Source organism: Rhodotorula graminis, assembly GCF_001329695.1.
Source record: "Rhodotorula graminis WP1 unplaced genomic scaffold RHOBAscaffold_7, whole genome shotgun sequence".
Classification (NCBI taxonomy): domain Eukaryota; kingdom Fungi; phylum Basidiomycota; class Microbotryomycetes; order Sporidiobolales; family Sporidiobolaceae; genus Rhodotorula; species Rhodotorula graminis.
The window spans coordinates 1110609-1125754 of record NW_017264934.1 but is presented as its reverse complement, the minus strand read 5'-3'; the positions used below and the strand labels follow the sequence as shown (position 1 = coordinate 1125754).

At 67.6% G+C, this 15146-nt stretch overlaps 6 protein-coding genes across 6 annotated transcripts; 2 read left to right on the top strand and 4 right to left on the bottom strand.

The window, feature by feature from the left end:
* Positions 1-215: 215 nt before the first annotated feature.
* RHOBADRAFT_53908 (uncharacterized protein) lies at positions 216-4277 on the bottom strand (the record flags this gene model as incomplete). The annotated part of the gene is made up of 17 exons (XM_018417053.1): positions 216-659; positions 724-864; positions 981-1025; positions 1088-1150; positions 1218-1247; positions 1318-1602; positions 1674-1782; positions 1844-1937; positions 2003-2034; positions 2103-2201; positions 2262-2356; positions 2421-2634; positions 2716-3144; positions 3205-3263; positions 3327-3389; positions 3459-3533; positions 3600-4277. 17 exons carry the CDS (start codon positions 4275-4277, stop codon positions 282-284), a joined length of 2889 nt encoding a protein of 962 aa, XP_018271046.1. The 3' UTR covers positions 216-281.
* A 132-nt stretch (positions 4278-4409) lies between these two features.
* Positions 4410-6207, top strand: RHOBADRAFT_53907 (uncharacterized protein; the record flags this gene model as incomplete). Its single annotated transcript, XM_018417052.1, has 3 exons — positions 4410-5076; positions 5146-5694; positions 5771-6207. 3 exons carry the CDS (start codon positions 4410-4412, stop codon positions 6205-6207), a joined length of 1653 nt encoding a protein of 550 aa, XP_018271045.1.
* A 306-nt stretch (positions 6208-6513) lies between these two features.
* Positions 6514-8935, bottom strand: RHOBADRAFT_53906 (glycosyltransferase family 57 protein; the record flags this gene model as incomplete). Its single annotated transcript, XM_018417051.1, has 11 exons — positions 6514-6804; positions 6878-7033; positions 7108-7205; positions 7273-7549; positions 7622-7831; positions 7900-8023; positions 8083-8242; positions 8306-8499; positions 8562-8607; positions 8677-8709; positions 8769-8935. 11 exons carry the CDS (start codon positions 8933-8935, stop codon positions 6557-6559), a joined length of 1713 nt encoding a protein of 570 aa, XP_018271044.1. The 3' UTR covers positions 6514-6556.
* Positions 8936-9292: 357 nt separating this feature from the next.
* RHOBADRAFT_44510 (uncharacterized protein) lies at positions 9293-10309 on the bottom strand (the record flags this gene model as incomplete). Its single annotated transcript, XM_018414425.1, has 5 exons — positions 9293-9511; positions 9575-9701; positions 9768-9856; positions 9935-9996; positions 10075-10309. 5 exons carry the CDS (start codon positions 10307-10309, stop codon positions 9293-9295), a joined length of 732 nt encoding a protein of 243 aa, XP_018271043.1.
* Positions 10310-10581: 272 nt separating this feature from the next.
* Positions 10582-12013, bottom strand: RHOBADRAFT_53905 (uncharacterized protein; the record flags this gene model as incomplete). Its single annotated transcript, XM_018417050.1, has 4 exons — positions 10582-10958; positions 11044-11214; positions 11331-11875; positions 12005-12013. 4 exons carry the CDS (start codon positions 12011-12013, stop codon positions 10619-10621), a joined length of 1065 nt encoding a protein of 354 aa, XP_018271042.1. The 3' UTR covers positions 10582-10618.
* A 799-nt stretch (positions 12014-12812) lies between these two features.
* Positions 12813-14985, top strand: RHOBADRAFT_48547 (uncharacterized protein; the record flags this gene model as incomplete). Its single annotated transcript, XM_018415153.1, has 6 exons — positions 12813-12869; positions 13271-13486; positions 13609-13749; positions 13820-13929; positions 14000-14150; positions 14227-14985. The coding sequence occupies 6 exons, from the start codon at positions 12813-12815 to the stop codon at positions 14860-14862; spliced, it is 1311 nt and encodes a 436-aa protein (XP_018271041.1). The 3' UTR covers positions 14863-14985.
* Positions 14986-15146: the final 161 nt, after the last annotated feature.

Sequence of the window (15146 nt, the reverse complement as noted above, 5' to 3'; positions counted from 1 at the left end):
GGTGGAGACGCGAAGAGGGCGGCGCGCGGTGGATCGGCGGCTGCTGCAGCGGGCGAGGCGCTGAGGTCGCGTGGGCGTGTCTTGTGAGAGTGCTGTGCTGCTCTGACTCGCACCAGGCGAGTGGAGCGGTGTGTGGAGAGCGAGAGCGTGTGCTCAGCTCGCGTCGCTCGTGGTCGCGCGCTGTTGTGTCTCTCAGTTTCGGTGGTCACTCGCGAGCCGGGAAAGGCAGACCTGAGTGCAAGCAAAGCGACAAGCGCGACAGCAACAAGGCTACGGACAACTCAGTCGAACGCAAGCATGTCCTCCTCCTCCGTTCCGGCCTCGAGCCCCTCCTCGCACGTCGCATCGACGTCCTCGAGCACCTCGTCCACCGCTGCTCCCTCCTGATCCGCCCCACCGACGTCCTCCTGCGACGAGGCGAGCGACATCGCTGCCAGGTCGCCGTCCTCGAGCTCGTCTCGCCCCGACCGCTCCTCCACTTCGGCGACTGCGTCGACGTCCATCGCCGCCGGGAACGAGCGCGCCGGCTGCATCGTCTCGGCGAGCATGGCGACCGTGTCGTCCTGCAGCTGGCGCATGAGGCCGCGCAGCATGTCGGCGTCGGTCACCTTGCTCGAGGCGAGGTCCTTAAGCGTCGTCTTGAGCTGCGCAAACCCGAGCTGCCACGTCAGGGGCCACGCCCGCGACAAGGAGGAGATCGTCGAAGAGAGGAGGGGGACGCACCTCGAGCAGGCACCGCCTCCTGCGCGCGAGCTTGCCCTCCCTGCTTCTCCTGCGCCCGTCCTCGGCCAAGTTCTCGAGCGTGAGGCTCGCGACGCGCGCGACGTCGAGCACGCGCGAGGGCAGCTTGGCGACCTTGGCGAGCTCGAGGCCTGCAGACATGAGTGAGGCTCGTCAATCGGCTGCGAGAGGGACCGGAAAAGAAAGGGAGGGAAGAGGGACGTGCCGTAGTGGGTGAGCGGCGTCGCGCCGTCGCGGACCTTGTGGCGGAACGTGATGCTGAAGTCGGGCTGGCTCTCGTCGATCTGCGGGGCGGCAGTCCGGGTCAGGTGCCGCTGAGAGAGAGGCCGGCGAGACGAGGACGCACCTCGGCTTCGAGGTGGAGCGAGACGACGCTCGGGTACCGTGATGGGAGCGTGACGGCGAGCTCCTGCACGAGGACGGCGATACAGAGAGTCAGTCACTGAATACAGGGAAGAGAGGCCGGGTGTGCGCACCTTGAAGTGCGTCGCGAAGAAGCAGAACGCCTGCGGGAGGTCAAGGCGGTGAGTCGAGGACATGCGGAGCGCGACACGAGTAGAGAGAGTCGAGGCGCACCTTGCTCTTGATGATCTCCTCGGCGACGGCGTGCGCGATGCCGACCCCCTCCTCAGGGCTCGTGCCCCTCCCGAGCTCGTCGACGAGCACGAGGGAGTGGGCCGACCCGTCCTCGCCGCTCTCGCCCTGCTGCGCACCGAGCGTACCGAGGATCATACTCATCGTGCTCATCTCGCTCGCAAACGTCGACAGCGAGGCGGCAAGGTCGTCGTCGTTCGAGAGGCGGGTGAGGAGGGCCGAGATGGGGCGGAACGAGGCGTAAAGGGCCGGGACGAAGCAGCCGATCTGCAAGACGACGACGTCGGTCAGAGTCTAGACAGGCGAGGGAGGGAGCGGTAGAGAGAGGTAGAGCGGACCTGGGCCATGACGTGGAGGAGAGCGATCTGGCGAAGCAGGGTCGACTTGCCGCTCATATTGGCGCCGTAGATGAGCTGGAAGGATGCCGAGTCACTCGCGTACGTGTCGCTGCGGACGGTCATCGTCAGGGCACGGACCTCGAGAGGGCAAAGGGGAAGCGCTGACGCACTTGGGCACGAACGAGCCGTCCGACATGCGGAACTGCTCGTGGAGCGGGTGACGGCCGGCCTTGATCGCGAGCGTGTCGGTCCACTCGGGGCGCACTGTTGCACGAGCGGCTGAGTGAGTGCCTGCAGGCCGGGGAGAGGGAGAGAAGGTGAGGGCGCACCGTACTCGTTCTTGCTCGAGACCTCGGCGAACCTGCGAGCGTCGGCGTCTTTAGCGTGACGCTCGATTAGGGAAGAGGGACGAGAGAGGGTGGGACGCACGAAGAGATCATGTCGAGCATGGCGATGACCTCGGCGGCCTTGTACAGGCACCCGAGGCAGCCCCTGATGTCGTAGAACATCTCCTCGAGGATCTCCTCCCTGCGCAACGGGGTCGGCTTCAGTTACGTCGCCTCGAGGAATGGGGAAATAGGGACGCACGACATGATGAGGATCTCCTGAACCGAGTCGTGCAGGCGAGCGTTGCGCTTCTTGAGCTCGAGCGACGAGAACTCGACCTTCTTGCCCTTGACCGTCTGCGCGCATCGTCTCTGTGAGCGCTCGTCCTCGAAGAGAGAGGGAAAGATCGACAAGACGCACCACGTTGGTGACGGCCCTCGCCATCTCGCCCTTCTTGTCGTCCCACTCGTCGCGGCTCATGACAAAAACGAACCCGCCGCCGGCTCCTCCGCCGCCGGCGCCGCCGACCTGCACCATCTGTACCGTCTCGAGCGCGAACGTGGAGCGGAGCGTGTCGCCGAGGTCGTGCGCGTCGCTCAGGTTCTCGCGGTACGTCTCGCGCGCGACGTTGAGGCTGCGGGGTCGGGGCGGAAGGGGTCAGTGCGCGTCGAGGAGGGGGGAGAGAGGATGACGAGGAAGGACAGTCGGGACGCACAGAAGCTTGCGCTCGGCCTTGATCGCGAACAGCCTCGCGTGCCGCTTGGTCAACCCTCCCGCCGCCGCCGCGCCCCCCTTCCTGCCCGGCCCGTCGCCGCCTTGCGCGGCCCACACGTCCGGGTTGACGCCCGACGCGATGACGTCGGCGATGCGGTCGAGTTGCTCGTCGGCGAGGGCGCGGTCGACGGCTTCGAAGAGGCGTGCGTCGGCGTGCTCGACGGCGGCGCGCAGCTTGGGGAGCGACGAGAGGAACTGGCGCAGGTGGAGGAGGTGGGCGAGGTGCGACGCGATGCGGGACGACGGGTCCTGGTTCACGGTCGCACGAGGGAAGAGGGACGAGGTCGAGGCGCGGAAGGAGGAGGTTGAGGGGGTCCGGATGGGAGACAGGAGGCGCGAGACGATCTTGTCGAGGTCGAGCGACTTGAGCCTGTCCACGCACGCAGATCGTCAGTCGGGCAAAATGAAGGTGAGAGGCAACGGGACGCACCCCTCGAGAGCTTTGCGGACCGCGCGAGAGCGCTCTTCCGAGTTGACGAGCTCCTCGACCTGCAGGGTCAACGAGTCAGTACGGGCTTGCTCGCGCAGGCCGGGAGAGGACGAGGGACGGACCGCGTCGAGACGGCCGTCGATGATGCTCGGGTTGGTGAGCGGGCTCAGGATGTTGGAGCGGAGCTAGGTCGCGCATGCGGGACGAGGCTCAGTCAGGTGCACTGGCCTCCTCGAGGCCGAGAGGGGGCGCACGAGCCGCGTGCCCATGGGCGTCTGGCACTTGTCGAGCATGCCGAGGAGGTGCTGCTTCGAGTTCTTGTTGAGGACCTGGTCGGGGCGAGGGACTGTCAGGTCTGCTCGCCCGAGGGGAACGAGCGCGAGAGGGGGACGCACGTTGGCGACGAGCTCGAGGTTCCTTGCCGACTCGGTGTCGACGAGGCAGGTGCCGTCGAGAGGAGCGTAGCGGATGCGGAGCGAGTTGGGCGGGAACGAGAGGCTCTGGGTCGAGTCGAGCCACTTGAAGAGGGCGGCGGCGGCGCTCAGGGCGTACCACTTGGCCTTGGACACGTTGAGGGTCGACAGGCGCTCGTCGTCGTGCACGGCGAGCTGCGTGAGGAACTCGAACCCGGCCTGCTCGTTCCAGTACTTGCGGAGGACGGCGACGAGGGGCACGTCGGGGCAGTCGAGCTTGAGGCTGTCGACGAGCATGGCGACCTGTGCGCTCGAGGCGGCGGCGGTGGCCGTGTGCTCGACGTCGTCCGTGTCGTCGGGCTCGGGCTCGGCGGTGCGGGCGGCGGTCGAGAGGGCGCTGGTGGGGAGGAGGATGGCCTTTGGGCGCGCGTTGCGGCAGTGGTGGAGCGTCTTGACCCAGGTGGGCGAGTCGGTGAACTGGGTGAGGTGGACGTGACCGGTGTCGACCTCGAGCGAGACGAGGCCGACGTCGCGGCCTGGGCCCCGCGCTGGGAGGATGGCGACGACCCGCGAGCCGTCTTCGCCGCTCGAGGTGGCTGGCCGAGCTGTGGGTGGCCTCGAGGGTAGGCCCTGAGTGCTCTTGGCCCTCGCAGATGGCATCTCGAGCGAGGTGGCCGGTGTACGAGGAGCGAGAGCCGGAGGCGGATGAGCCGGCGAGCGAGATGAGGTCGGCTCCTCTCCTCGCTCTCGACACCGCTCGATTGCGTGCCCGTGCGAGCGAGCTCTAGCCGCATGTCGCACGCGTCGACCATCCCGCTGTCCATCTCGGCGTCGCTCGCCGCCGGCTCGTCGTCGCAGCCTCCACTGCCCGCCCCGATCCACCGCCTCGTCCTCCTGCGCCAGCAGGCAGACGCCGCCTTGAACACGCCTGCACTCCGGTCAGAGCTCGCCACCGGTCATGCCGGCCCAAACTCGCTCCAGGCCCGCGACGCCCTCGTCGCCGTCGTCGACGCCGCAACCCCGCTCCTCTTCGGCGACCCGCACCACAACCACCAGCAGCGCAAGTTCTCGCCAGACGACGAGGCCCGGGCAGAGTACTGCCTCGCCTTTGCCCTCGCCCGCGTCGGCGAGTTTGACGGCACCCGCCCCTCGGCCCTCCCCGACCGCCTCGACGACGCCCTGTCCCACTTCAGCCGCGCCGCCGACCTGTTGCGCCTCCCGCCTCCACCGGCACTAGACTCGGTCCCGAGCGTGACCCGCCCGCAAGACCCGAACCGCCAGCACGCCGCCGTCGACCTGTCGCCCGTCCCGGCCTGGGCCGCAGAGATGCTCGCCGAGTGGGCCAGGACCCAGACGACCCGCGCGTTCGCGAGCTGCGTCGACGACCAAGGCCACACGGTCGTGCGCGACGACGAGCTCGCAGACCAGCTCGACCTCGCCTGCAGGCGCAACGTCCAGGGTGCGCCCACCTCTCCTTTCTCTCCCCTTGCTCTCCCGCACCACGTTTCTGACCGTCACTGTTCCGCAGCCCTGTTCACGCCCATCGACCCGCTCTCGCCGGAGGGAGAACACGCCTCGTCGTCAACCGCGAGCACCGTCCTCGGCTCGGCGCGCCTCCTGTCGGACCTCTCGTCGCTCCTCCCGTTCACGCCCGGCTCGCCCTCGACCTGGTCTCGCCGCCTCAACTGGGCCACGCACGTCGCCGACGTGCGCTTCGTCAGCGCGTCCATGTCGGCCAACGCGCTCGTCGACGCCGCGAGCGCGCACGCCCAGGTCCTCCAGTCGCGCGACATCGACCAGCGCCAGCGCCGCGACGTCAAGCGCGTCGTCGAGCGCACCCTGCGCCGTATCGCGCCGTACGAGCGCACGCAGGGCAACGTCCTGCTCGGCCTCGGGCGCGTCCTCCTCGACGCCGTCGGCGCGCTCTACCTCGGGCGGCAGGTCGGCTTCCAGGAGGAGCGGCGCATGCGCGAGACGAGCGAGGGCGCCGAGGAGGACGAGGACGGAGACGGGGACGACAAGGTGATCGTGCCGGAGAACGACCTCGTGCGAGAAACGCGGCAGGTCCTCATTCGCGGTGCGTCCCTCTCTCTCTCTCTCAGGCTCGCGCCCGTCCTGCGGCATCAACTCATGCCTCTCTCTCCGTCTCACAGCTGCCGCCCTCTTCGAGAATGCCTACGCCTCGATCCTGCGCTCCCCACCCTCGTCCTCGCGCCGCACGCTCGAGCTGCGCCTCCTGCGCCGTCTCGAGGCTACCTACTGCGACCTCGAGCTGCTCGACAACGACTCGACGCCCGAGGTCGTCGAGCTCAAGAGTCAGCGCATCGAGCGCGCCGTCCTCATCAACGACGCGCTCGTCGCGCTCGGCGACGGGCAGGCGCCGGCGCACGACGGTGCCGAGTCAGGTCGGCGAGCGCGGCGCGACGGTGCCGAGGACGAGGGGGCGCCGCCGGGCGAGGCCGACATGGAGGGGAGCGACCAGGAGCGTGCCGAGGAGGAGCGCGGCGAGCTCGAGAGCAGCAGCGACGACGACGAGGACGACGAGGATCGGCTCGCGAGGAGGTTCGCCCGGGCGGCGAGGCTCGGCTGAGGGAGGGCGAGGAGGGGCCCCGAGCACCGCAGATAGATCAGGTAGTCGCAGTCGCAGTCGTGTTGTGCCGTTGCAGTGCCGCCGTATCTTTCCTTGCCTCTGCCCCTCGTCGCGGTGGCTCGGACCTCGTCAAGAGAGGACGCTCCTCGCGCAGCTTCTTGGCCTCGAGCTCGCGACTGCAGACCTCTCTCGTGCCTCTCTGACTCGTAGGAGCCTGCGAGAGCTCGCTCATCGAGAGCGAGAACGTGACAGAGAGAGGGAGAGCGAGCGAAGGGCAAGCCTCTCTCGCCAACGCACGGCTGCGGCCACGAGCTCACAACCGGGTCCTTGCACTCGACGACGTCGCCCTCTAGCTCGTCAAGAAGCCCCAGCTCAACCTCATCCAGCTCCACACGATCCCGATGGCGCAGTACACGCTCGTCGCCATGAGGGGCAGAAACTCCATGCTCGACTCGGCGACCTGGGCGACTTGTGCGGCTGCGTCCGGGCCGACGCAAGTGCCGTTGGCGAGTGACGAGGCAGAGCAGGTGATGAGGCCTGGTACGGCGGCGGCGATGGGCGCCGAGGGGAAGAGGATCGAGTGGAGCATGGAGGTATCTGCAGTTCCGCGCCGACTCGTCCGTCAGTGACGGTCGCGTAGAAAGACAGGGAGAGGAGAGAGGTCACGCACAGATCTGCAAGCCGACGAAGCCGACGAGGTACGCCGCCTCGGCCTTGTCGACGATCATGGTCCACAGGCTCGGCAGCGGGCGATAGACGACCCGGCGCAGCTGTGGCACGACGAGAGCGGCCCAGACGAGCGAAAAGATGACCTTGACCGGCGTCTCTGCGAGATGGAGAGAAAAAGGGAGGTCAGGCCTCGTGCGGGAAGAGGGGAGGCGAGGAGAGGGGACGACGTACCGGCGGGCTTGATGAGGAGGGGGAAAAGGCCAAAGACGCCCGCCGTCGTCGCGACGACGAATGCCCGGAAGTGGTTGTCGTCGTCGGTCGCGGTCAAGCTGCGGGCGAGAAAGTCAGTCGGCAAGGGAGAGCGTGAAAGCTGAAGAGAGAGAGAGCGACGCGCACCTGAGCGGGATCAAGAACAGGAGGACGGCCTTCTCGTGGACGTGCCAGCCAAACAGGAAGCTCGTCATGGCGGCGAGGACGACCGAGTCGAGGAACCGCTTGAACGAGGGGTCGAACCAGAGCTTGACGAGGAAGACGCTCGTGAGGGCGAGCGTCAGGCCGAACGTGAGGCGGGGCGAGACGTTCGGCAGGACGCCAAAGGTCGTGGCGCCGATCAGGCCGCGAGACGACGACGTGAGCGCTTCTTGGGCGACGGGCCAGCCTCGGGCAACGAGGTCTGCGAGGGAAGGGGCCGTGCGAGGTCAGGGACACGCCAACGAGCAGAGGGAAGGACAGGACGCGGACGCACACTTGACGAGCACCCTGTCGACAGCACTGACGAGGGCCCACACGTTGCCGGCCCAGTAGGCGTGGTTGAGCCCTCGCTGGAAGGGGAAGAGACGCGAGAAGATCTGGCGGATCTGCGACGGCCCACCGGCGAGCAGGAAAGGGCCGAACGACAGGGCACAGATGCCGCCGACGATGAGGCCGAGCTCGACGACGCGGTCGATCTGGAAGTCTGGGCGGGATGAACAGGGTCAGTCACACAGGCCGCGAGGAGGGCGAGGAAGGACGACGACGACGTACTGCCGCCTGGTGGGTAGCAGTGTCGCCGAAGCAAGAAGACAAAGTAGGGCAAGGCGAGGTAGATGAAGATGTGCTTGAAGTTGAGGAGTGTCGCAAAGAGAGCGGCGCAGGCGTACAAGTTGTCCTGCGCGGCTAGAAGGTCAGCCTCGAACAGGGACTGCTGGCGAGACCGTAGGGACGCACCTGTCGAGCGGCGATCAAGCTCCAGAGGAGGATGCCGAGGAGGAAGCCGTTGTACTGGAAGTGAACGTGGTCGACGATGAGCAGGCCCGGGTGGAACAGGATCGAGGCGGCGATGATGCGGGCGGTCGGGTAGTCGGTCGTCTGCGACGTGCGGGCCCACCTGCAAGGGGACGAGCTCAATCAGGTCATGTCCGCTCGTCGAAAACGGTAGAGGAGGACGCACCGGAAGAGGGCGAGGACGAGGACCAACTCGGACAGGACGACGGTCGAACGCTGAAACGCGACGGCGGCGCCTGCCGCATAGCCGAGGTTGTCGAGCCGCACGATCTCGGGGTCGACGACGTAGGCGAACGCAGACAGGACCCGCTCGAAGAAGGCAAAGAAGGGAGGATAGTCGAGGGTCCACTCGCTCGTTGTCTGCAGGGCCGCAAGGTGGTCAGCTCGCGTGCGGGCGACGAGAGGGGCCAAGCCGTACGCACATCAAAGTACCACTTGGTCAAGGGGAGCGAATGCGCGACTGCGAGCCTGTGTGCGCGACCCCCCACATCGGTCAGGTCCGACTCGGGTCGAGGAGGAGGAGAGACGAGGGCGCACCAGTTGCGGTGCACCTCAAAGTCGGTGGATCGGCTGTGTGAGGAGCGAGTGAGCTCGTGACCGTGCTAGACAGGGACTCGGGCTGGACGCACTAGCTCGGGAAGAGGAGGAGCTTGACGGCGAACGACAGGGCGACGAGGTCGCGCTCTGCGCGGTCGAGCTGCCACCAGCGCGGTCGTGGCGGCTGCTTGAGCTGGACGGGCTCGTACGGTGGCGGCTTTGACCGCCTGCTGGCCGTCGAAGAGGGGGCGCGCGACATGGCGCTCAAAGAGTCCGAATCGACCTCCGGCTCGTCGGCTCGCGAGCTCTCCCTCCACCGGCTCTACCGCGACCGCTCCAGAGGGCTGCCCAGTGCTCTCGTACGCTGCTGAAGCTCCTTCTCGAGGCCATGTGCCGCGCATATCGCGCTCCCGCGCAGCATCGGCTGCTCTCGCGGTCCCCCCATTCTTCATCTGAGATGACCGACGGGGGGATGCGCAGGCTCTGCCAGAGCTTTCCAGCGGTCGACTCTCTCCTTGAGGGCTGTCAAAAGTGCTGCACCCGGCCGGTCTAGTCCCCATGCTACGCTGTCGCCCGCACGACCCTGGCTCCACCTCCTTCTCCCTCGACCAGCGCCTCAAAACGCCCTCGCCTTCCTCGATGCCGTCCTGCCCTCCATCGCCGCGATCATTCGCATCTCCTGCGCGTCGTCCCCAGGGACGAACACGTACGGCGGGTTCGGGTTCTCGATGTCGACGCCGAAGCGTTCGGCCGCCTCGCGGTCGGCGAGCTCGTCGAGGTAGTGCCCGCTGACGAGGCACAGCCACAGCTGGATGAGGATGGCGATGGTCCAAGCCTGCGAGAGAGGGACCTGGTCAGGAGAGGCGAGAGCGAGGTTGGAGAGGCAGGAGAGACGGACCAGATCGAGGAGGATAAGCGCGCTCCGTACGCCCGCGAAGCACTCGAGAGACACGGTCGACGCAGCGTCGGCGGCCGTAAAGTCGACGAGGAGCTCGGCGTCGAGCTTGTCGAGAGCCAACTTCGAGCTGCGTGCGATGGAGGAGGGTGAGCGAGAGTTCCTCGCGCGCTTAAAGCGGACGAGCGGGACGCACCAGATTTGCGCCGACAGGGATTTGGACGTCGGCAGGGCGAGAACGACGAGGAGATAGATGCCGACCGCGATGTTGAACCAGAGGTGCCACTGCGGGAGGCGAGAGGAAGGGCGCAAAGAGTCAGTCGGCGCGCACGCTCCGCTCGAAAGAGGGCGCGCTCGACGCACCCAGACGAGCTCGTAGAACCACTCGACCCACTCCCTCTTCTGGCTGATGCCGCCTGCCCATCCTGTAGAGCGAGAACGAGGTCAGTCGAGGGCACGCCCGGCTCGAGGCCGAGAGCGGGAGAGGCAAGAAGAGGACGTACCGTAAAGGCACAGAACGACGAGGGAGAACCACAGCACGATGCTGGCGACCTCGAGCCATGCCCTCCACGGGTTGATCTCGGGCGAGAACAGGCGCTGGATGGCGGCGATGCCCAGGCAGGCGGCCAAAGTCGCACCGACGAGAGCGAGGGCGAGGACGCCCCAGCGCACGGGGACGCAGCAGCAGAAGCGGCGGTGCCGCACGTCGTCTGGGCGGAAGGGCCGGAAGGGCTCCATCGTTAACGAGCGAGGCGAGGGCGGACGGCGGAAGGAGGGGACGGCGGCGAAGGGGAGGGCGCGACTTGAGAAGGTCGACCGGCGGGCGAGTTTTGGCTCGAGCGAGCCTCGTGCAGGCAGTCGAGCGTCGAGTGCTCGAGGGCGAGAGACGAAGAAGCGGGAGAAGCTCGGCGCGGGCAGCTCGCGGAACGTCCGTGGACCGAGGCGGACGGCTTTGAGGCTCGAGCGGCGCTCCTGTCTCACCTTTTCCTCTCGCGCTCGCCTCCTGGACGAGTGGCGACAACAACGACGATGCAGCACCTCGTGCGGTCACAGCTTGCCCCCGAACACCAGCCGGTCGAGCCTGCTTGTGTTGACGAACTGCGGGCCCAACTCGCCGACGCTCGTCACGCCCAGGAGCTTCATCGCGCGCACGACCTCGTCCTCGAGGACCCGCGCCACCTTCTCGACGCCGTCGGGCCCGTAAACGAGGCTGTACATGAACGGCCTCGCGAGCGAGACGGCGTGCGCGCCGAGGCAGAGCGCCTTGACGATGTCGGTCCCGCGACGGACGCCGCCGTCGACGATGATGGTGAGCTTGTCGGTGGACGAGAGGAGGTGCGGGGCGTGGTGGCGGAGCTCGAGGAGGATCTCCAGCGGCGTGGTGGCGCTGCGCGAGGCGGGCAGAGGGGGAGGGTCAGGTGCGGTCGGACGAGGAAGGGAGGGTCCAAGCGAGGCGCCGAGAGGGGACGTACGTGTTGACTTGTCGCCCGCCGTGATTCGAGAGAACGAGCCCGTCTGCGCCTGCGGCGACTGCGGCGAGCGCGTCCTCGACGCACTGGATGCCCTTGACCAAGACGGGGAGCCCGCCCGACGCCTTCTTGACCCAGGCGATGTCGTCGAACGTCACCGACGCGTCGATGGTCCTGCGCAGAGGGAGGAAGGAAAGAGTCAGTGTCGAGGTCTGTGCGAGGGAAAGAACCGCAGCATGTGCGGCACGCTCGACTCGGGCGAGGCGGACGAGAGAGAAGACAAGACTCACGCCGCCGTCGTCGCCACCGCGAGCGTGCCCTTCTGGCCGAGTTCTGCGCCCTCGTTGCCGAGCGTGAGGGCGTTGTCGTCGAGGCCCGTGCGCAGGTCGAGCTCGCGGTTGCCCGGCACGGCGACGTCGACCGTGATGATGACGGCCTTGAAGCCCATGGCGTTGGCGTCGGCGAGCTGCTTCTCGGACCTCCATCGCTCGCGGTGGACGTACAGCTGGAAGAATAGGGTCTGCGAGGGCCGTGCGGCGGCCGCGAGGTCGTGGTGGGCGACCGAGCAGTGGTTCGACGGCGCGTAGACGATGCCGACGCGGCCTGCGCCCTCGACGAGGCACAGCTCGCCGTCGCTGTGCGCGAGCTTGCCCATCGCGGCGGGCGAGATCATGAACGGGAGGCGGCTCTCGTTGCCGACGATGCGCGTGCGCAGGTCGAGCGGGCCGTCGACGTTGCGCAGGACGCGCGGCCGGAAGCGGACCTGGGACCACACGTCCTTGGACTGCTGGGCGGTCCAGCCGTCGTCGGCGGCGCTGGCATAGTAAGCCCACGACTGGGAAGGGAGGAGGGAGGGAGGGAGGGAGGGAGGGAGGGAGGGGTGGAGGGAGGGAGAGACAGTCGGGGCGTGGGATTTGGAGGAGTGATGGGCTCGCCTGTGGGTGGAGGGGGGCCTAGGCGGAACTCGCAACATCGTCTACGTCGACGAGCGCTCAGACCGGCGTGTCTCGTCTGGCTCGGGCAATCACGCGCCTCACACCACGGCGTGGACCTCGGTGGGCGGTCGATGGGTGGCGGCGAGCAGTGGTTGCCACGGCGAGGTCGACCTCGAGGCACAGGAGGAAGAGGGCGACGAGGACGAGCGAGGACGAGGACCCGGCCGAAGCAACTTGGCGGGGAAGCCGGCGGACACGACGACGAGCGACGAGGCGACGAGCAGGTGTGGCTCAGAGGTGCGAGCTGGTCGTGATGGAGCTGTGCAAGCTGCACTCTGGCGCAAAAGTCGAGCTGGAGAGCCAGAGAGCCGCGTCGTCGTCGTCGTCGTCGTCGTCGTCGTCGTCGTCGTCGTCGTCGTCGTCGTCGTCGTCGTCGTCGTCCTCCCGACTCGTCGCTCCCGCCACCCACGCTCGACCTCGCGCGAGCATGTCAACCCGCTTCGACAAGCGTGCCTTGGGCCATCCAATAACCGACCCGCAGGAGCGACCCTCGCTGCGCGCGTTCCAGGACGAGGTCGAGTCGAGTCGGGCCAAGGTCCACACCGGCCTCGCCAGCAGCGATCACGCACCGCACGACCTCGCCGATAAGCTCACCGACCTCGAACTCGATGCACAAGGCGAGCCAGGTGACCACGACGGCTGCGCGTTGCGAGTGCGTCTCTCCTCTCCTCCTCGCTCGTCGACATGTGGGGGCGGGACCGGCAACGACCCACGCTGACCCTGCCGAGCACCGTCCAGGACCGATTATCGAGCCCGACCGATGCCGAGCTCGCCGCCATGGCCGCCTTGCTCGACCGTACCCTCACCCGGCTCCGCGGCGAGATCGTTCTCCAGGTGCGCGCACCTCTCTCCCCTTCCTCCACGCACCGCCGCTGACTTTCTTCTCGCACGCCCAGATCCACCCGGCCTCTCTTTCCAGTACGACCGCGTCCGCCCTCCTCGACACGCCCGACCCCAAGGCGACGCTCGACCAGGCCAACGCCGCCGTCCTCGACGCTCCTCTGGTCGACACCGTCCTCTCGACGCTGCGCCAGGCTGCGGCCAACCTCAACAGCGAGGTCACCATCCTCCACAACCCGTATGACGACAAGGGCAACGTCAAGACCGACGAGGGCGTCAAGCTCACGACAACGGCGAGCGCCGTCAACGACGCCGAGACGGCGACCCGGTGGCGGGCCAAGGCGCTGCGCATCCTCGTCCGGCGACGACCAGAAGGCGCCGAGGAGCTCCTCGAGAGCCGCATCGCCGTCGTCGGCAACGTCGACGCCGGCAAGTCGTCCCTCCTCGGCGTCCTCACCCGAGGTCGGCTCGACGACGGCCGCGGGCGAGCTCGCGTCAGCCTGTTCCGGCACAAGCACGAGGCCGAGTCGGGCCGCACGTCGTCAATCGGCAACGAGATCGTCGGGTGGGACGCGCGCGGCCAGATCATCGTCCCCGCCGAGCACATGAGCGTCCAGGCCATCTGGGAGACGACGGCGAGCAAGGCGAGTCGGCCCACACCCTTTCTCTCTCTCGAGTCCTGCCTCCTTTGTTTGGCGACACACACTGACCCTGCCCTCTCCCTCGCCCACAGGCCTTCAAGGTCGTCAGTTTCTCCGACCTCGCCGGGCACGAGCGCTACCTCGCGACGACGCTCGCCGGCCTGACGGGCACCGCACCCGACTTTGTCCTCCTCATCGTCGGCGCCAACGCCGGCCTGATCGGCATGTCCAAGGTGCGCCCTCGAGCGCTCGGGCCCCTTTCTCGGGCCAGGACAGTCACTCACTCTCGCTCTCCCTCTGCAGGAGCACCTCTCGGTCGCACTAGCGCTGTCGCTCCCGATCGTCGTCGTCATCACCAAGGTCGACATGACGCCTGCGCCCGTGTACGAGCAGACCGTCAAGCAGCTCGTCAAGTGCGTCCCCAACTTTCCTCTCCCTCTCGCCTTGCGATGCAGGAGCTCACGCAGTGCGCCTCTCCCGCAGGATTCTCAAGAGCCCCGGGTGCCGCAAGAAGCCCGTCTTTGTCAACGATGAGGGCATGGCGTGCGAGCTCGCGTCGGGCTTTGCGGCCGAGAAGGCGTGCCCGATCTTCCGGGTCAGCAACTTGACGGGCGAGGGACTCGGCTTGCTCAGAGTGCGTCCACCTTTTCCTCGTCCTCGTCGCAGAGGTGTCGGAGCGAGCCTGACCGCAGTTCCTCGTCGTCGCGCAGACCTTTCTCAACGTCGTGCGCCCCGCCAACACCGAGCAGCTGTACCCGGTGCACGCCGACTTCGAATTCCAGACGTCCGAGGTCTACTCGGTCCCGTTCGTCGGCACGGTCTTGTCGGGTGTCATCCTGTCGGGCTCGGTCCGCCCCGGGCAGACGATGTGGCTCGGGCCCGACGCGGTCGACTCGTTCATCCCGGCGACGATCAAGTCGATCCAGCGCAAGCGCGTCGCCGTCGAGTACGCCGAGGCCGGGCAGGCCGTCACGCTCGCGCTCAAGCGCATCAAGCGCGTCCAGGTGCGCAAGGGCATGGCCATGCTCGCCAAGAAGACGGACCTGCCGCCGGTCGCGACGCGCCGGTTCGAGGCGCAGGTCCTCATCCTGTACCACAACACGATGATCACGAGCCGGTACCAGGCCATGGCGCACATCGGCGCGATCCGCCAGACGGTCCAGGTCGAGCACATCGTCGACAAGCAGGCGATCCGCACGGGCGACCGGGCGACGCTCCAGCTGCGCTTCATGCGCGCCGCCGAGCACATCCACGTCGGCGAGCGGCTCTTGTTCCGCGAGGGGCGCACCAAGGCGCTCGGCGTCGTCACCAAGCTCCTCGACGACAAGCCGCCGACGTCGACCTGAGGAGCGGGCGCACTTGCGCGCGCGAGCCTCTCTGTCTCTTGATTTTGGCCTGCCGCTCCCCTGTCTTCTCTCGCACGCTTGTCGTATCGCGCAGTCTCCTCTTGCAATGTCGTTGTGCCCGTCTTTGGCCCAGGACGCGAGAGAAGCGAGCCTTTGTGGTCGACCGCCGATCGCGTCGCTTCAGCTTCTCGACCAACTTGTCCCCCTCCTCTCGTCCACACCGCCGCACCCTCGACTGCCCTCGCCAGGCGCACACGCTCGTTCACCTCGCGCACAACGCGCCC